The 21,618-nt window shown below is 38.2% G+C and overlaps 1 protein-coding gene across 3 annotated transcripts in view; it reads right to left on the bottom strand.

Annotated features, from left to right (window-relative positions):
- LOC136857127 (transcription elongation regulator 1) overlaps positions 1-21,618 on the bottom strand; it is a 513,780-nt gene that overhangs the window by 373,472 nt on the left and 118,690 nt on the right. For 2 of the 3 annotated variants that reach the window (XM_067135534.2, XM_067135536.2), the window contains exon 4: positions 13,144-13,308. In XM_067135534.2, coding sequence (XP_066991635.2) covers positions 13,144-13,308 — 165 coding nt within the window. The remainder of the gene's footprint in view (positions 1-13,143; positions 13,309-21,618) is intronic. The other variant, XM_067135535.2, reaches the window with a different exon arrangement.

Here is a 21,618-nt window from a genome sequence, read left to right as displayed (position 1 = left end):
TCGTCAAATTTTCGCACTTATAAAACGTCCACATTATGTCCAGGGTTAGATGTTTATATTTTTACTTTTTTTTTATCATACTGTCGAACACGTTTTCGGCACTTTCCTCAGGGCACTGTAGAGTAAATGGGCTTTCAGGCAGGAATCAAAACTGCTCCTTCGTAACACAAATGTAGTATTTTCATATTATCGTACACGATTATGTTAGCGAGACCAGAACAGATGTTGCATCTTACATTAAAAAAGAAAGCCATGGGAGGTCTTGGGATTGCCTATTACTGTTTTGGTCCTAATGTAAGACTGGGAATTTTACGTTTTCATGTTAAAATGCCAAAAACCACAGTCGTTTTATTTGCGCACGTTACATTTAAATGGTTTGTATCATTTCCAACTCGTACTTACATGTGCAGCGAGCGTGCTTTCCACATGACTTAAGGTCACGAATAAACGTAATCTCTGAAGTTTTGATGATTTTTTTTTTTTTTTCTCTTTCCAGTTTGATTGGATTAGTGCGTTGCCTACGAGATATACAAGGCCAGGACACAGCTACTAATTTGTTGCTGAAAAAGTGGCCCGACCATGTTCACAGTTTGGCCACTAGATGTCAGGTTTCCATTCTGTTCCTGGCGGACTTTAACATTGTACTATGCGGAGTAATTGTGATGCTGTGTTGATTTTGTGCAATTTAACGTGAATATTGTTTCTGTCTGTGAGTGTCTGTGAGGTTGAGAAGAAGGTGCACTATTGTGTACCTCTCTCTATTTCGGATGACACTAAAAATGCATGAAAATTGACGTTCCATAGTTTCCCTTCCAAGTGCGGTTTAAGGGAGAAATGGAAGCAAACTATTTCTACGCAAGGTGATATAGTAGAATCTCTATAGGTACCTAGCAATTCTTCTCATAAAACAGATTTCAGTGTAGCATATCAATTAAACTTCCTTCTGTTTTCATTGGGTATCCTGTTCACAAACAGGAAAATGTCAAACTCAGGAAGCGTCCAACTCTCAGAAATGATGTATTGCCATCAAAATTTAGTAAAAGTTCCGATTCAGATAACGATGAACATACCATATCTTCATACGTCAGCCACAAACGACAAAGGAGTAAAAGTCTCGTTTCTATATCAAGGAAAGTCTATGAGTATCTCTGTTAAATCTAAAAAATATACGGATGAGAAAATTAAATACCAGATCACAGAAAACAATCTGTAAATTAAGAAGTAGAATACGGGTAATGAAATCAGAAAAAAAAGTTGTACGGCATCAGAACTTGATCAAAAAGCAAACCAAATTGAAAAGCATGGTCAAATTGGTCATTTAGGAGCTTTATTCCTGTTAGAATGAATTTAATTTTCTTCTTTCTTCATCCGTTTACCCTCCAGGGCCGGTTTTTCCCTCGGACTCATCGAGGGATCCCACCTCTACCGCCTCGAGGGTAGTGTTCTGGAGCACCAGACTTTGGGTCAGGGAATACAGCTGGGGAGGATCACCAGTACCTCGCCCAGGCAGCCTCACCTGGTATGCTGAACAGGGGCCTTGTGGAGGGATGGGAAGATTGGAAGGGAAGAGGGAAGGGAGCGGTCGTGGGTTAAGTTAGGTACTATCCTGGCATTTGCCTGGAGGAGAAGTGGGAAACCACAGAAAACCACTTCGAGGATGGCTGAGGTGGGAATCGAACCCAACTCTACTCAGTTGACCTCCCAAGGACGAGTGGACCCCGTTCCAGGCCTCGTACCACTTTTCAAATTTTGTGGCAGGGCCGGAAATCGAACCCGGACCTCCGCGGATGACAGCTAATCACACTAACCGCTACACCACAGAAGCGAACACAAATTTAATTTTACGGGAAGAAAAAAGAGAAATGCGGAGAAACAAAGCTAAATATTTGCGTAACGGGCATAACATTGCTCACCAAACAGCGGCTTCAATATGAATGTCAAAATATCAGATATGCGGAGGAAAAGACTGGATCGCTGATAATTGGTGAAAGGATGATTAGACCCAAAGTTATTTATGACCACAATCTCGATCCGCTTATCGGATACTCTGAGGCACAATTAAAGTACTCGGTAAGAAGTGACAAACTCGCCATCAGATTTCTCTGCTTCTTTCATGAATTACTTATTTCGTTTAAGCATATTGTAAGAAATACGTTGTAGAAAATAAGTCAAACAATTGCTCTTGGTCTATCTTTGATCTCATATCTGTTTGCTGCCTTCTGAAATTACTAGTTTTAATGAATTTTTATAGTTTTTCATATTCGAACATGTTGCAATGAGTGGGCGAGACAGATCAGTAAAGAGAACTCTAGCGGCACTTGCTGGAAGTATCCCGAGGACGAGTCTAATGTGCTGTACTTCCCGGCCTTGCGTATCTCGTAGGCAACGATTAGTGACAGGCAGAATTGAATATAATGCATTCAAGAACTTTTGAGAATCGATACTTACATTCAAAACCATGTTTTCGAGTTACACATAACCTTTAAAAGTTGATGTAGGCGTAATTTACGCGGTACAAGATTTCCAAAAACTGACTCCGAACAGAATACCGGAGACCAAATTACAATTAAAGATTTAAAAAAGAAGGGGATTCCGCCATCATGTTGGGCACCGGCCGACTCGTTGGCTGAACGGTCAGCGTACTGGCCTTCGGTTTCGAGGGTCCCGGGTTCGATTCCCGGCCGGGTCGGGGATTTTAACCTTAATTGGTTAATTCCAATGGCACGGGGGCTGGGTGTATGCGTTGTCTTCACCATCATTTCATCCTCATCACGACGCACAGGTCACCTACGGTCGTCAAATACAAAGACCTGCACCTGGCAAGCCGAACCCGTCCAGGGATGTCCCGGCACTAAAAGCCACACGACATTTCATTTCTTTTATCTAATGTGCTTTATTTTATTAGATGAGAAAATTAAAAAACGACTTGTGGTCGATTGTCGTTTGGCTTGGCGTTATTAGACTTTTCGAAGAGTTTGGTTAATCAAAGTTGCTGAAATGACAAGTTTTCACGGGAAAATGACGAAGATTCCCCTGTAGATTTGAATATGAAGTATCAAGATTTTGAACTCGCGTACCGGTAATTAATGCGGTTTCGCGGTCTAACATGCCTGCCTCTCATCCAGAGGGCCTGGGTTCGATTCCGACCAGGTCAGGCAATTTTATCTGCATATGGGCTGGTTCCAGCTCCACTCAGCCTACATGATTATCTTTAATTGAGGAGCTATCTAGTGGTGAGATGGCGAACCCGATCTAGAGAGCCAGGAATATTGGCCGAGAAGATTCACCACACTGACCATGCGTCACCTCGTAATCTGCAGGCCTTTGGGCTGAGCAGCGGACGCTTGGCAAGCAAAGTCCCATTGGGGCTGTAGTTTGGTTTGGTTTAGGAGTTTCTGTAAGATTATAATTATACATATTTCATTTTTGAGATGTTTAGCCACATTGTTGATGGTTTTCATTCATTCCCGGATTTTTCGTTTTCCCGTGTTGTACGTTTTATTTTCATGGTCCCTCAAAAAACGGAGAATCCGAGGTTCCACTGTAACGCCAATCTACTATAGCAAGTAAATTTTTCGCGATTGTGAATTCTCGCTATAACAGACTTCTACTGTATATCACCAGGTGCATTCTATTTTGGTTTGCTTCCTGCTTTCTGTGCTGGAAGTTCTGCAATATGTTACTTCTTCTTGAGGTCATGTACTTCACTAATGTTTGTATGAATAATGGCAGCCAACTCTGATGTGCTGATTGTAAAGAAGTATGATTTAGCTGGTTATATGAATTCTCTTTGTGATAATGGTGAATATTATGCTGTCAGATAATGAGGGAAGTTTCAATAATGCGATCACTCATTATGACATTGTGGAAAGTGAACAGGGCAGGGATGAAATGAACTGAATATGCAGCCACCCCATCTGGCTGTAGGCGTAATACTAGTGCAGTAGTCTTTTAAAATTTGTATAGACTGAGCAAGTGGCTAAGTGGTTTGGGTCTTTTAACTCTAGCCTTGCATTCAGAAGATAAGAGCTCTGAACCCCAATGTCGGTAAACCTGAAGACTGGTTTCTGTAGTTACCAATTTTCACCCCAAAAAAATGCTGGAGCTAATTGTAAAATAAAAAATTGTATATCACAGATACTGTAAAACTGAGATATCAGAAATACAGAATTCAGGAGAGTGCTCTCAATATTATCTCTACATTTTGAATAACAAAATGAATATTTCCTTTTAAATTCATGGTTGAATTACGTCCTTACTATCTGCAGCTGGCATAAAGTTGAGATGTTCTTTGTTATGCAAATGAAGTGTTAATTTGATGGCAACGTGGTTACATTTTCAACCAATAACTTACAATTTGAGAAGGTTGTTTATGCTTCTCTACCTCTGCATATTAGGTTGCTTTCTGGTAGCATTGTTAGCGCAGTCACAAGTCAGAGGGTGGCACTAAGAAGGATAAGATGAGAAAGCAGACATTTCCTGTCATTGTTCTTTCTGGTATAGTGACTTCCATAGGAAGGAAAAAAATGATGGGAGTTATTTATTCTTTCTCTATTTTTATTAATTTTTAGGGTGTATATACTATGTTTGTTACTGCAATGTGTTCCAGCAATGCTTGGCCTTTTATTTTGAATAACATGCCTAACATATTTCTCATGTTTAGAGCCCCTCTCCCTAAATGCACATCTGCAAAAATTCAGAGCTTTCAATATTGTTCATGCATGTGCTGGTATTATTGTTATGAAAGTTGAAAATTGAAGAAAAATTTCTAGTTATTAAAAGCATCTACACAGAACCAGTTTGTGTGTACTGAATAAATATCAGTCCACAAGAACCATAATTTAAACTCGATATTTACCAATAGAGCAACACAGTAATCCTATTCTTCATTAAAAATTGTATATTTACCAATAGAACAACATAATATTGGCTATTCATTAAAAACATGCATACAGGAAATACTACAAATAAATCATTTACGAACCTTTGTCAATGCCTGGTTGTTTATGTGCTGGAAGAACCATTTCATTTACATGGGTAAATATTTCACAACATAATAACTTGTTAATGCTATCCTTTCAACTTTCAGAATGCAACAATAAAAAAATAAAATAACACAAGCTTCCATTGAATACTGTGTTAATGTACAAGTACATCAACATCTGACTGGTATTAACACTGTATCAGTGTATCAACAATGAAAAAATTTAGAGCATATGTCGACACAAGCACTTAATATACCGTAATTTATATTACAATTTTCTTGTCAATACTTTACCAGTGGGAAAAGGACTTTTAGGTACTAAACAATTGAAAAAGTATTTTTTGTACTGAAAACTGAAGAAGTTTTGCTAAAATCAAAATATTTTCTTTTAAATTCTTGTCATTTACGTGCTTAAGTGTAAGAGAGGGCAACAGGCCCTAACTTTGCTGATGCTTAAATCAAGTAATTTAATTAATTAAACCAGAGGTGTATTATGAGGCCAATGAATCTCAAATAATCACCAACCACACCTCCTCGCGTGTTGAAAACTTCTAGGTGTTGCAGTGTACAATGAACGCCACCTCCAAGTTTTCTATATAAAATCTCCAAATTCCCTCTGCGTAAAAAGTGCTAGTTTCCGTTTGGTGCTGCCCCTGTCGGCAGCGAGTCAAACTTCTGTTTGTTCTGGCCAATGAGTGCACAGCTCCTTCATTCAGCTAAGCAATCGCAGTCAGCCAGAGATTGTCGGCCATTGTATGGGGGAAGCTTGTGGTGTGAAACGGTGTCGCATGCAGGCTTTGCCTGGGATTATGGAGCCTGGATGAGTACCCTTGTTTAGGGTGTTATCATCCTAAAACATTTTGTTGGTTGTCCTCCAATTTTTTTCAGAGCTTCTGTGAATAGTTTTTTAAAGACCTTCTAAAAATCCACACCTATGGTATCTTCTAAGCACATGTCGATCTGCAGAACTGTAAGTTGACTTCACCTTGGAATTTTCATCATGAACAGCGAATTATATCCTTGAGCAAGACATCTGCTTCTCGGGGTCTTCCGTGTATTTTACATCGCTGCTGAAAATTACGTCCTGGTTCAAACATTTGCTATCTTTCCTTCTGAAATTTATATTTTTGATGGGGCTTCTCACTGTATATTCTCTGAAATTAAGTTCATACAAGTTTGACATTTTATTATTGTTTGGGTTAAGCCGTTTCACGGTCTATTGAGTTGATTACTTATTATTATTATTATTATTATTATTATTATTATTATTATTATTATTACTGTACCGGGAGGTACACCTCAAACCCGCGCATTTAAATGAAGCATCTGAAGAACGCTATCTAACATACAAAACTTGAAATACCTAGTGCAAGAAGTTGGGGCATTGTTCAACAGAAGTTACTATTAAAGTGATAGAGTAATGTGGTTATTTGATGGTTCCCTAAACTGACTGAATATCTTTTGTGCTTTTTTATTTTTCGGGGGGGGGGGGTATCACAGTTTGCAACAACTATTTGAAGAAGTTTGGACTTTTCTCCATAGATGTGTCTATTTAAGAACTGATGTCATGCACTCTGGTGCAAAGTGGAATAACTAGAAATGTAAAGAAATTTTGTGTTTATAGGTTTTCTAAATTGAGTCTATTATTCCTTATTTTGATATTTATAAGGTTGCAACACTTCTAGCCCTTCCCGCTGACTTGGGATTTCAACCAATAGGAAAATTCATGTATTTATTTCTCTGCCAATCGCAGGCTTCTTGTAACTTTTAGACTGTCCAATAAAAATGAGAGGGTGTGCCCAGATTTAGCCCAGAGCCTTCTCGAACCTTCCTCTCGAGTATAAAAGCTTTTCGACCTAACTTGTCTTACTGATTGTCATATTACTGAGCGTGTGTTAAGAGAGGAGGCGGGGGTCCTCATTCTTCGGCAGGCAAAACACCAGCCCAGGTAATGGCCACCATATTTATATCTCAGTAGTTATCTCCACATGCTGACCCGTGGGGAAGGTTCCCTATCCTTAGTAATGTAACCATAAATTTTCTAAGATGTAAACCTTTGTTTCTTCTCATGTAAAAGCTGAAGTTATTCAAAAGTACTTAACTAAAAACCGGGGATACAGAGTGTGTTACCCTCTCGAATTCCCCTTCAATTAATCTTGAGGTGACAACAATTTTGTAACTGTTTCTCACTTGTAAATTGTAAATTAACTTGTCCATCTAGTCACCTCAGTAGTTTGGGATTAGCCTCTGCATCATCGGCCCACAAGCCCAAGTAGGGTTTTAATCTTTGATTTCAAGAAGCGCAAGTGTATGCCTCCATACATTTTTGAGTTTGGGCCAGAAATTTAACCTGTTCTTTTTCACGAAGGCCCAGTAGTATGGGTACTCAACACCCCTGTATTATTTCTTAAAATAAAACTGCTACAATCTTGTCAAATGTAGGTTGTGCCTAGAGAGACCAGAAAGTGTAAAGTTTATTGTGCAAAGGTAAAAGTTACAAGGTTGCCTTGAATAGGCCATAATTCTTGGTAGAATTCGTTGAGCATGTAAGCTCTTCCTTGTAATGTAAACTGGGTGCCGTTGGAAGGCTGTAACTTGTAACCGTTGGAGCAAAGAAAGTTGTGTTTTGGGAGATTTCTCTCCTTGTCTACCTAACTAAACGCAACGTTAGTGATGTTGGGACCTTTGTAAATTATGAGCCTGAAGCTTAAATTGTAACATACTAATTCTTGGTTTTTCTGTTTTTCAATTTTGTACCAAACTAGCTCTGTACCTCAAATTTTGTTCTTTCACCAAGTGAATAGTTTTGTTAAAATTTAATATCTGAAAAGAAATATAACCTTTATTTTGAAGTTTTAAACTACTCTTTGACTATCGTAGATAGACCCATTCCCACCAGCACCTTCTTTCACCTCTGCGTTCCACAGAATACCCCGGAACAACAACAACTTTTTATCACCACCACCACCACCACCACCACCTGCAGGCACTTTGACCTATTATGTAAAGTTTAATAGACTGTAAAATTATGTTAAGAGGCGGTTAACTACCATGTGAGTTTCCTCACAAGTATTTTTTAAATTATGATCAGATCCTCTTTTTAATGTTAGCTTTCTGTTACCCTTTTCTTATTATTTTAATTTAACTTGTAATTCGAGTTATGGGGTCTGCTAGATTCTCCTTTGTTTCTTTTGCATGTAAGCCCCCTATTGTTGGGTATTGTTCCAGGGTTAGTTTTACCATTGTTTTTTAGTGGGGTTGCTATAGTGATGGTGTTGATGATTGTTATTGAACTAGTTGGCGTGGCTGATTTTTCTGTGAAAGACTCTGATCTTGGTGGAATATTTTACGCTGATTCTTCCCTAAGTTATGTTTGAACATTTTCCTTCACCTCATTCATGCTAATATTTTCCTCCTTTGGTCTGTTTTAAAGTCACCGATGTAAACTCAATCTTGTGGGTGATGATAATATGGCTTGCGGAAGCTCCACGGAACGTCATCGATAGCAACAAAGTGCAATGAGAAAAAAAAACTTCCTCATTTTGGTCAGTGATTCAGTTCGAAAAAAGAATAAAGGAAGTTAACGACTACTGATTATGTTATCTTAAGCTACTTTAGTTGTAATGGTTTTAGCGCTTCTACCTTTTCTTTGCGTTGGCCACATCGAGTTTTAAATAAATCTGTTTCTTAGGTTGTTAATTTAATTCTTTTTTTTTGCTAGGGGCTTTATGTCGCACCAACACAGATAGGTTTTATGGCGACAACGGGATAGGAAAGGCCTAGGAGTTGGAGGGAAGCGGCCGTGGCCTTAATTAAGGTACAGCCCCAGCATTTGCCTGGTGTGAAAATGGGAAACCACGGAAAACCATCTTCAGGGCTGCCGATAGTGGGATTCGAACCTATCATCTCCCGGATGCAAGCTCACAGCCGCGCACCTCTACGCGCACGGCCAACTCGCCCGGTTTAATTTAATTCTTATTTTAGTGAACGTTTAATTTTCTGATTTTCTGCATAGCTTATTAAATGAGGTCAACTTCTGAATACTAGTTGATTTCTGTTTAATTCTTCCAAAATTATCTATTTTCCTTTAAGTGGTGTATTCCTTTTCTTTAACCTTTGATAATTCTACCATACATGGATGTGTTTCGGTCCACGTTTTTGAAAGAGGAACCCTGGCCTTCTTGATGTAAGTTTCCACTCCGTTTTCATTTTTATCTTGTGATTTTGTCCTGTGGTTTTATTTCTAAGGGTGTCTGTTACTTGTTTCTGGTAATTTTGGTACCATGGCAGCACAACATACTCTTATTTTCTCATCTTCATACAACTGATATTTTGCAATGTTACCTCTTAACACTTGAGAAGATGTTTCCTCAATGTAGATTTATTTGTAGTATTGAAGTTTGTACTCTCTCTCTCTCTCTTTTTTTTTTTTTTTTGCTAGGGGCTTTACGTCGCACCGACACAGATAGGTCTTATGGCGACTATGGGATAGGAAAGGCCTAGGAGTTGGAGGGAAGCGGCCGTGGCCTTAATTAAGGTACAGCCCCAGCATTTGCCTGGTGTGAAAATGGGAAACCACGGAAAACCATCTTCAGGGCTGCCGATAGTGGGATTCGAACCTACTATCTCCCGGATGCAAGCTCACAGCCGCACGCCTCTACGCGCACGGCCAACTCGCCCGGTGGTTTGTACTCTTAACAAGAAATTACTGAAGAGTATTGTTCGAGTTATATACAGCAGAACCTCGTTAATTCGAAATCAGTTAATACAAAATCCCGCCTAATTCGCAGAAGCTCTCATTCCTGGAAACATATTCGGTCCGTTACTTTTCTTAATATACGCAAATGATTTAGGGAACAATATAACATCAAAAATAAGATTGTATGCAGATGACATAATTGTTTATAGGGAAATAAACAACATTGAGGATTGTTCAGAATTACAAAGGGACCTTGAAAGTATCCAACAATGGGTTGAAGAAAATAATATGAAGGTTAATGGAGGCAAATCAACTGTTACAACTTTTACAAACAGGAGCTTTAAAACTGAATTTGAATATACTTTGGATGATGTAGTTATCCCAAAAGATGGCAAGTGCAAATACTTAGATATGAGATTTGAAAGTAATTTGCACTGGAAGGGTCATGTTGATGACATTGTTGGGAAAGCATACAGATCGTTACATGTCATAATGAGGCTACTTAAAGGATGCAACAAAGAATTAAAAGAAAAAAGTTACTTGAGTATGGTTCGTCCATTATTGGAACATGCAAACAGTGTTTGGGATCCTCACCAAGAATACCTAATAAAAGAAATAGATAGTGTGCAGAGGAAAGCAGCAAGATTTGTAACAGGGGATTTCAGGAGAAAGAGTAGTGTATCAGAAATGTTAAAGGAACTTGGGTGGGAAACTTTAAGTAAGAGAAGGGAGAAAACTAGACTTACAGGATTATATAGAGCCTATACAAGAGAAGAAGCATGAGGAGATATCCGTGAGAGGCTTCAGTTGGAAAATAATTATATCGGCAGGACTGACCACAAATATAAAATTAGAAGGAATTTTAGCAGAAGCGATTGGGGTAAATTTTCATGCATTGGGAAGGGTGTGAAGAAGTGGAACAGTTTACCAGGGGTAGTGTTTGATCCTTTTCCAAAATCTGTACAGATATTCAAGAAGAGAATAAACAGCGACAGAGAAAATAAATGAAGTGTTAGAGGGCATTCGACCAGTGCAGGTTATTGTAAATAAAAAAATGTGTGTGAATAAATTAATTCCATCCCCTGGTCTAAGGAGTTTGGACAGCCAAAGTAGGGGACTGCCTGTAGGGGTGAAGTAAAGTGGGGACTTCGACAGCCCTGGGACCGCTACGGTAGCTGTGAAGGCCCTTCAGGAACTCTGAAAAGTGGTCGCAAAAAAGGCTCTGGTTAAGACGCAGCAGGTCGTTATGCTACTTAGGTTCCAGAGCAGGTAAAAAAAAAAAAGTAAATAAGTAAATAAATGCAATGTAAATATTAATCTTATACCAGTTGTATAGTATCATTTGAAGTAATTCCACATACTGTATATCAGTTGACTATATTTGTAAGTAGTACAGGAGATATTATAAGTAGAATTTTGTAAACAATATAAATTTATTAAGGATGAGCTGTGTGTTTAATAGAAAACATTGTTAGCGTAAATTGTATAATATTGTATTATAGGAAAATTTTCTTCTCTTGTTAATTTAATACTTAGTGCTTGACAATAATGTATTTTAGTGTACCATTTGCCACCGAGGTAGACACCTCATTTGCAAATAAAGAGATTTTGATAAGGTTTTGCATGTTATTTAAATTGTTTAATTCAAAATATGGATCATTCGTAATTCGAAGAACAATGTCAGTCCAATGACCAAAATTCAGAATTTTATTAAAAACTGCTTTTACAGTTTAAAAGAAATAGTATTTAAAAAAATAATTTAAATTTAAAATTTCCCCGTGGCATGACAGAATGAGTAGAGCTTTCCGCACTTTCACTCACTTTGGTGTGTCTACAGTGGTGTTTCATAGCTGCTAAGTCTAAAATGCATACGGTACAGTACAGTGATCCAATGAATTAAGTACTTGCACAGGGGACCCAGCTTAGATTTCTCCATCTTTAAATCATGCTTTTTTTCTTTAATCGCGTGAGGTTATGTTTGCCAGTGAGTTATCAAAGTTCATTATTTGAATACTGTAAATAATGGACCTTGTTGGATACGTTTTGGAAACAATATTTTTCATGGCATTTAAAAGGTTTAAACAAGTTTAAACTGTGATTCAAGCTTAACCACATGCAGTAATGGACTTGTAGACTAATATTTTGTGATACGGCAAGGATTGGTATTTCTGAATTATGAGTTGGAGGTTAATTTGAAATCACGTAAGTCGAAGTCTGATTTTTGCGTCCCAACGAATTTGAAATAACGAGGTTTTACTGTACAGGAATATCAGCCAAAATCAAAGCCCTACATAAATCTGAATAATACATATTACATTTTGAAAGACCTGAAAGGACTCCGTTTCATGTAACAGAACGTGTTTGGAAGTCGAATGTGAAGCTGCAGCAATAAGCTTGCAGACGGACAATGTTGCGATACTTGAGACCGCTGATCTACTTTTATGGATTTGCAACAAGGTTGATAATATATTTTCACATTGATGTATTGCTGCAAATGAAAGCTTAAACTTGCTTCGACTTTTTGCATTCTGAACACCCAAACACAGCATGCCAAAACTAGATCACTCAATGCTGAAATGAATGCAATCCATAAAACTGGAAGCGAAGGACTGAACACTGTACTATACCACTGGGTCTCGAAAACTCAAAATGGGGGAATACTTGGACTCTTTCTCACAGTACATCATTTCATCATGTGGCACACAAACTCTCATTTTCCTCTTCCTTAGTAATTTATGAGCTTCATTATCGAATCTAGAATGCTGCTTACTGCATGGGCATGGGGAGTCCCCAGCTTCTTTTGGAAGGGTGATAAGACAAACACATATGCAAGCCGAGTATGCAGAATACAGAATGACACATTCTGCACCGTTGATAAACCTTACCTATTCCTGTACTGACTTTTATAAACTTAGTAAAATCTATTTATAATAGTATTATGGTTAAATTCACCTTGCCAATATACTTTCTGTTAATGAAACTATTTATTCATCGAGCATATTTTGAGAACAATTAACAATAAGCAATGAAAAAGTGTACTGACAAAGCAGATTTAATTGTAACATTATTTCACATAGTTTTTAATAAGTGTACACATTCTGCGTTCATGGCAGTAGATGTTTGTATTAAGAAGAGAAAGGTTATGAGGAAGTGTAATGCTCATGATAGATTCTTCCTTATTTAACACTAAACTAAAATGCAATGCACCTAAATATCTAGAATACTGCTCAAAATGAAAAGAAAAAAAAAAAGTTCTAGTAATAATTGAAAAACAAAGATCTTACGCATTTATTGAAAAATTGTAAAATACATATTTACATAAAAATGTATGCATTTACCTAAAAGACCTTTCCCTACTTATCAGAGAGCAAAAAGGATAATATGACAATCACCTATGACCATGCATCAAAAAATATTGCAGTTAAAATGTAAGAACATAAAAATATGTAAATCTACATACCTGTTCTTGAGTTATAACCTTCACACTGGGACCCTCAGGTTTTGTCCATGTGGTTTCTCTTGTTCGAGCATTGTAGAAATATGACTTCCCTTCTCCTGTTTTGGTCTCTACCCATACATCCCCAGTCAGATCCATGCCCGGCATCTGATTCTGGAATGGATGCATCTGTGGTCAAGATATGCCACAGGGAAAATAATTAAACGATGGTGTTTCTGGGACCTAAATAGAGGGTTATTACAAATGATGTTGAGCAATTCCAAAGCTCTACAATAACTTTATTACTTGACGTATTGTCACAAGGCTCCTTTAGTGATTCTGCAGACATCAAAATTATAATCAAGTTCGTCCCACACTCGGCGCAGCATGCCCCTATCAATGGATTCGAAAGCACGGTTGATGCGAGCTCACAGTTCTGGCAGGTTTGTTGGGAGAGGAGGTTTTCACGTAATCCCACAAAAAGAAATCGCATGGGGTTAGGTAAGGAGAGCGTGGTGGCCATGGCGTGAATTGCCGACCATCGGCTCAACTACGACCGATCCATCGGTTTGGCAATCACCTGTTTAAGAATTGACGAACATCACCATGGAAGTGGGGTGGAGCACCATCCTGTTGGAAGATGAAGTCTGCGCTGTCCTCCAGTTGCGGCATGAGCCAATTTTCCAGTATGTCCAGATACACGTGTCTTGTAACGGATTTTTTTGCAGAAGAAAATGGGGCCGTACACTTTAAAAACATGCAAAACACATTAACATTTGGTGGATTTTGAAGGTGCTGCATGATAGCATGAGGATTCTCTGCCCCTCCCCCAGATTCGCACATCATGTCTGCTCACTGCACAATTAACAAACAATGTTGCTTCTGCTTCATCACTGAAGACAAATTCCTATTAAACTCATCCTCTTCCGTACACTGTTGCAACTACGCTGGAAATTCAAGGCGTTTGATTTTGTCATCGGCAGTCAGGGCTTGTAGCAACTGTAAGCGGTAAGGCTTCTGCTTTAGTAATTTCCGTAAGATTTTCCAAACAGTCTGCTGTGGTATATTCAACTCTCTGCTTGCTCTCTCCGTCGACTTCTGTGGGCTACGCGTGAAACTTGCCCGCATGCGATCAACAGTTTCTTCAGTCACTGCAGGCCGACCCGTTGATTTCCCCTTACAGAGGCATCCTGAAGCTTTTAACTGCACATACCATCGCCAAATGGAGTTAGCAGTTGGTGGATCATTGCATACTTCGTCCTGAAGTGTCACTGCACTGTCATGACAGACTGATGGGAATGCATTTCAAATGCAACAATGCTTTCTCGGCTACTGTCGCCATCTTGTCTCACTACGCACTGCTCCACTGCTACTGCGCTCTCGTAGCAGAAATCTGAAATGCGACTTCAGCAGACCAAAACTTTTCTACATGACTATTGAGTTTCGTTGGTGTGAAAAACCATCTTCAGGGCTACCGGCAGTGGGGATCGAACTCAGTATCTCCCGAATGCAATTCATGGAGCTAGAGTGAATTTATGAAATCGCTTCAATCATTTGTAATAACCCTGTATTAACAAAACATAAAATTGTATTTGCTCTTGTAAATATCTTATCAAGTTCCAGAAAGAGAAGTATGAAAGAACTTCAAAGACTGCAGAGATATGGTTGCTTATTTTCAAGAAGTTAACTTCAAGATACAGTAATTTAGTTACATGTACAAATGAAGGAGAGGACCTCTTGACTCCTCACAGAATGAAAGCATGTAATAGATAAGAGACCCTACAAAGGTGAAAATGAAAGACTATCTTAACAGTATCAGGTTCAGAAGAAAATAACAGAGGGATTATGAGAGAGGAAATAAGATTGTGTATGCAAGTATAGAAAGGTGGATGAAAAGTGCATGACGGGAAGATTTACATGCATATATAGTCAGGATAAACAGGTAATGAAATAAATATCTGCAGTACAACCATAGGGAAAGAGAATGAATGAATGCTCAAAATAAATCATTGCAAAACACATGAAAAATCAAAAGAAATCATTGTAAAATACATTAAAATGTATCAATCAATGATCCATGAGAAATTAATTAAAATTTACTTCAATAAGCAAGAATTATTAAAAATAAACACAGCAGAGATGTTCACCACTTAACACAGACTGATTTTCAGTGTCAAGGGAATTAAAACAGTGCCTTAGCCAAACCTGAGTATCGGTTACTGCATCGGTGCCCCCATCCAAGCCAAAGGACTATAATAAACAAATACTTTTCAGTTGTTAACATTCTGTGGCTTGTTTCTTTCTCTTTCATACTTCAACATTCATTATTCGTATTTACTTACCAATCTGCTTTACGTCACACTGACGCAGAGAGGTCTTATGGCAACAATGGGATAGGGAAGGGCTAGGACTGGGAAGGAAGCGGCCGTGGCCTTAATCAAGATACAGTCCCAGCATTTGCCTGGTGTGAAAAACCATCTTCAGGGCTACCGGCAGTGGGGATCGAACTCAGTATCTCCCGAATGCAAGCTCACAGCTACGAAGCCCTAACTGCAGAGCCACTTGCTCGGTCATTATTTGTAAATGATTAAGGATTTATGCAAAATTCCTTCAGTATTCTGTGCAATATTACAGTATTAAAAATATTAATAGATATAATAGTAATAATTAAAAATAATCTAGCATTCTTAGAGCTGTACGGAGAGTTGCTTATGATGAAAACAAGGTTCAAACATCACAATAAAGGAACGCAGCAATGTAGGCTACATAAAAATTGCAAATGGAGAATTAATGAGGAAATGGGGATAGAAATTGAGAAACAACGCGCCAAACATTTGATTATGAAGGAAGAACTTTTAAAAGTGAGGATGATAAAATGGCATCCAGATAGAAGATGCTGAAAACCATTCTGCTCAGGAAGGCGTAGTAGCAGTAGTAGCAGTAGTAGTAGTAGTAGTAGTAGTAGTAGTAGTAGCAGCAGTAGCAGCAGCAGGAGCAGCAGCACACACAAAATTAAAAAATGAGATATTAAAATGGAATTATATTTCATTTATTCTTAACTACCTGATAAAATATGGAAATTAGTGTCAATAATGGACTATTATTTGTCCTAGCCCGATAAATATCAAGACATTACAAATGACATTACTGCTTATCGCATGATATTGTAATAATTAACATTCCCTATTTAAAAGTCTGAAACTTCGTGCCTTGCTGTGTGCAGGTTGGTATGGAATCATGCATCTAGTGCGCAAATCTCTGTTGCCCTAGTAACACTGATACCTATGACGTCACTATGAGCCCGGCTGATGTTCAGTATGCATCTCATGAGTTGGAAACCACAACACAAGTCAACACAATGGTTATAACAAAGAAGTCAAAGTGTGATTCCGGTTAATGGTATCCGGAAAGATGCTAATATATCGTAAAAGACGTTATTTATTCTGATGTGTTTTCAAAGGTGATCTCAAGCTAGTTCTTTCTTCTTAACATGCAGGAAGTGTTTCCTTCGCAGATGACTTATTATGTTAGTACTCTTTAATATTATTATTAGTTGCGTGAAACTTGATGATGCTTTTTTGTTTAAAGGGACCTAACATCTAGGTCATCGGCCCCTTGTGTGAAATGTATGTTTTTCATACATCTTCAAACATCTGCAGTAATTATTTGTAAGATAAAGGCAAACTTCTTTCTTCGCCATGTTCATGTCAGAGTGTCTAATTTTATCATCTTGGATCCTCCTAAGACCTGCTTTGATTTGTTGATTATTATTCAGTCAAATTTAACTGTAATGTGGTAAATTATTACTCTCTACAGGTGTTATATTAAAATGAGATTCATCTTCAAGGACTGATAAAATGGCTTGCTATTGAACTAAGCTACGTTCTACTACGTCATGGCTTTAACTCTTACAGTGTGAAGATGCCGATGCATAGGTACTCAAATCAGTATGAAAAATGCCATGATGCCAATTCAATTGACACCCTCTTATAAGTGACCTAGTTATGCAGTGAGGTGTTAGATTGCTCTACAAATCAGGTAGTAAGAAGGTATAACGTCTGTAATTACTTTTTATGTCATTAAATGGCACCAACATTGCTTAATTTTTACTAGTTTATTCACCATTACGAATGTATAGTCTGTGAGCACTTGACGTGAAAATGAAAATCCACAGCCTGTTTCCAATCATTTGACCAGGTCAGGAATGGAATAAATGAAGCCTCCATCTAGCGGCAAGGATACGAAATATGCTGGCTGCCGAAGCCTGTCGCACTCCTCTGGGGTAATAAGTGACTGACAGGTGAAATGAAATGTTAATGGAAAGTGATGCTGGAATTAAAGATGACAGAGAAAACCGGAGTACCCAGAGAAAAACCTGTCCTGCCTCCGCATTGTCCAGCACAAATCTCACTCCAATATGACAGCCATGTTTGTTTATGTCTGTGTCATGATTTATTTTCAATAATTTTACATTCGGACGCCTATGAGTTATTTATAGTAATATATTAACCCTTTGCCGTTCCCCATGCCTGGCCGTAATTACCAAGTTTTCTGAGAGAGTCCTTCAAATACCAACCTTTAAAAGAAAATAACTAGAAGTCAAACGAATAAAAATATAAATGTAATTTCTTTTGCATTTTGTTCCTAAATGATTAATGCATATAAATATGCACTCACCCTAATTTTGAATATCCACATTTCGCTCCTGATGGTATTCCAAAAAGTACCCCGTCCTGCACAGTGGTAGACTGCACTGCTTACATTTTAATGTTTGTTTGCCTCTCCCAGAAGCTGTCCTATTTTTCATTTGTAAACACAAAGCACACACTTTGGCACGACCAGGTATTTTCACAAGAGAATGAAGTAATTTAGGGGATGGACAGCCGATGGGTAAACTTCTTTTCTTTCCTGTACGTTTGCGGGACGTGAAGTTCCCGATCAGCTATTGCTCCAAGCTGCGCCAGAAGTTCAGCTGTCTGTTTCCATGAGCTGTGAGAGCTGGTCGGTTACTCATATCACGAAGTATGAAACTGGGGACAACACGCACACATTGATCACAAAAGGAAAAATAAATTTCCACCATTTTAGACGATCGTCCAACCCCATAGTATTCTCTTTTCTGATCACTGATGTCCAGGCCACCCATATGTCTTGTGTAATTTAAGACAGCACAAGGACATACAATTTCTATTTCTTCACTGCCTTTATCAGTTTTTCGTTTCACTATACTATCACCCACAGAATCTGAATTTTTTTTTTTTTTATTTTTTTTTTTTTTTTGCCAGCTGTTTTACATCACACCGACACAGATACATCTTATGGTGACGATGGGACAGGAAAGGGCTAGGAGTTGGAAGGAAGTGGCCGTGGCCTTAATTAAGGTACAGCCCTAGCACTTGCCTGGTGTGAAAATGGGAAACCACGGAAAACCATTTTCAGGGCTGCCAGCAGTGGGGTTCGAACCTACTATCTCCCGAATAATGGATACTGGCCACACTTAAGCAACTGCAGCTATCGAGCTCGGTAATCTGAATTTATTGACAGCATAAAAACAGTATGTTTATCTTGCCAGACTGTTGCTGTTACACCCTCATTTTGTATTTTCCTACATTCTCCCCGCTTGAGTTTCAACGGTGCAGGTTTCCTAAACTGATCAGGCCAACCCTTTTTACCCTCGTTGTACAACTATAGGTGTTATGGGTTAGCAATAATTTCATCAGTTTTCCAGAATGAAAAAGTTATCAAAGTAAACGTGATGCCACTTTCCCCAGTATGACTGCCAGGTGTAAAATCACCTGCTCTCCTAATAATAAATTCTGGTCCCGTGTTTCTTTCTTCCCCTTGTAAATCTCACATTTTAGCCTGTTGTTTAATGAGGCCTAACATCTGAGGTCATCGGTTCCTCACATTTTAGAAGGTAGACATTTCCACTGTCAGCAATACCCCTTGCTTTGATACCCCATTTAGTAGGCTTCCCTGGGAGGTACTGTTTCAAGATAAATCTTCCCTTGAAACCTATCATAGCTTCATCTACTGCGAGATCCCGACCAGGTGCATATAAAATTCAGAATTTTTTGGTAAGTTGCAGAGATGGTCAGGCTTTGTACAGAATATTGTTATGTTCATCTTGTGGTGTTGGCCTGTTTACATGACTACTTAGATGTAAAGATTGCCCAAGTTTTCTAAACCGATTCAGTGTGATTGCCTGCCTTACTAACGGGCATACGCGAAAGTCTCCTGGGAAGTACTCGTCTGTTTCGGGTAAAACAACCAATCCCATATAAATTAGAACTCCTACATATGCCCCTATTTCATCAGTATATTAGTGTCTTGCCAGGTAGTATCAACAGTGCCTGTTTTCTTTGTAAATATTCAACATGAATATTCGTCTGCTCTGCTACTAGCTCATAAAATTCCAATCCCACAAATAATTCAAAAAATCTTTTTCTGACATCCCGGAAGGTAAATCGTGATTTGGACCGGTATGGTTTTCCCATACTTTCAGTTTATCAAAACGAATATTGTGACTCCAGATATCATTAGTAACATTTCTTTGTAGCCCTGTCCACGATCTTCACACAATATTTGTTCACACTCAGGATTTTCGGAATCTATCACTACTACATTCATTAGAATACAATTCTGAACCACAACTAGAAAGCACACTCTCTCCACTAACTTCTAACATATCTTCAATTTCGCACTCTTTCATACCTTTCGACTCAACTCCGCGATTACATAAAATCAGCTTCATGGTCCGTATCGCACTTCAATAGATTCACAATTAAGTATTTATTTTCCACCTAGTCGATACAACGATTGCTTAAGGCAATTTTTAATGGTCAAAAGTGGTACATGTTTCGTATATTATCAACATCTTCAGCCACATAACACTGTTTAGATGAAAAATGTATAAAATTGACAAAGTAATGCTTTAGAGGAAGTGTCCTTAAAATTAACATAAGATTGACAAGATTAAAAACAAACAAATAACTCAAGAGAAAACATATAAATTATTTCTACAATAGAAAGCAGTCGTCAAGGAAACACTTGTACAATATTCCATAGAGAAATTGTCCTAATAAATATTCTTTTCTTAATAATTCATGAAAAAAGATCAATTTATAAATTAAAAATTATACAGTTTATAAGTAATTATCGAAATGAAGAAATCCTGATATCACAGTGCGGCTCTTATTATTAATGTAGATGAAGATATAACTAATTCCTAGTTGTCAAATCTTATTAAGCCTGCGCAAAACTGTGAAAGAATGACAGGAGTTACTGTTCCAAAGGAAAGCAGGCTTTAAGGACACTTCCTCTAAAGCATTACTTTGTCAATTTTATACATTTTTCATCTAAACAGTGTTATGTGGCTGAAGATGTTGATAATATACGAAACATGTACCACTTTTGACCATTAAAAATTGCCTTAAGCAATCATTGTATCGACTAGGTGGAAAATAAATACTTAATTGTGAATCAACTCCGCGATTCGATGACATGAAGTGAACTTCAACAAGAAGAACCTCTATCTGAAAGATGTGTTTATAAAGTAGGTCTGCTTGGGAAATACACACAGGAAATGCTGTCAACAAGGTCCTAACAGCTTGCTGAGTCAAGTAGTGATGGGACATTCGATTCATTTTACTGAATTGATTCATTTGATTCCGTTCACGTTACTGAATTGATACAGTGATCCGATTCACGGCACATTATTCACCGCTCCTACTGCATCTGTGTAGTATGTACTGGTAAGGCAGCAGCAACAGCATTCAGTGCTCGCAACTGCCATCTGGTCTTCATACTATGAACTCCCTTCTTAGAAAAAAATGCTAGTCACTCTAATACATCAAAGGTTTCCGGCAACGCAGGGTGGGAAAGGTTAGGATTAGGAAGGTAGCGGCCATGGCCTGAATTAAGGTACAGTCCCAGCATTTCCTGGTGTGAAAATGGGGAAACTACGAAAAACCATCTTAACGGCTGTCCACGGTGGAATTCGAACCCACCATCCCCCGAATGCAAGCGCATAGCTACGCGATACTAACTGCACGACAACTCACTCAGTCATTTCTGAAAATATGTATTTTTCTATCAGCTGAGGATTTTTTTAAAATAGTCATATTTTGTATAGGCTACCCGAGATGTACAGCAGCCCGCAGGTTTTCCGATTCCACATACTGTTGGTTAAGTTATTGCGTCTGTCCACATATGATTGAAGTCTTGTGCAACGATGTGGCATATGAACTGAGAGAATACTGAGCCATTCTTCCCAATATAAAACAGGTACTTTTGAGTGGTCATGAGCAAATGTCAACTAAGTTATAATACTAAGATTCATTAAACTAATAAATAGTATAACCTAATAGCCAACCTACTTACTAGCTACTTCAGAATTATGTTTTGACTACCTTTTTAACACTGCAAATAAATCCATCTATTATTTAAACCTCCCTTTAAGAAGAGGACAGTGAATGAAAATGGGTATTATTTTCAAAT

The sequence above is a fragment of the Anabrus simplex genome, chromosome 1 (genome assembly GCF_040414725.1).
Source record: "Anabrus simplex isolate iqAnaSimp1 chromosome 1, ASM4041472v1, whole genome shotgun sequence".
Lineage (NCBI taxonomy): Eukaryota > Metazoa > Arthropoda > Insecta > Orthoptera > Tettigoniidae > Anabrus > Anabrus simplex.
This window is presented reverse-complemented; position numbering and strand designations above follow the sequence as displayed.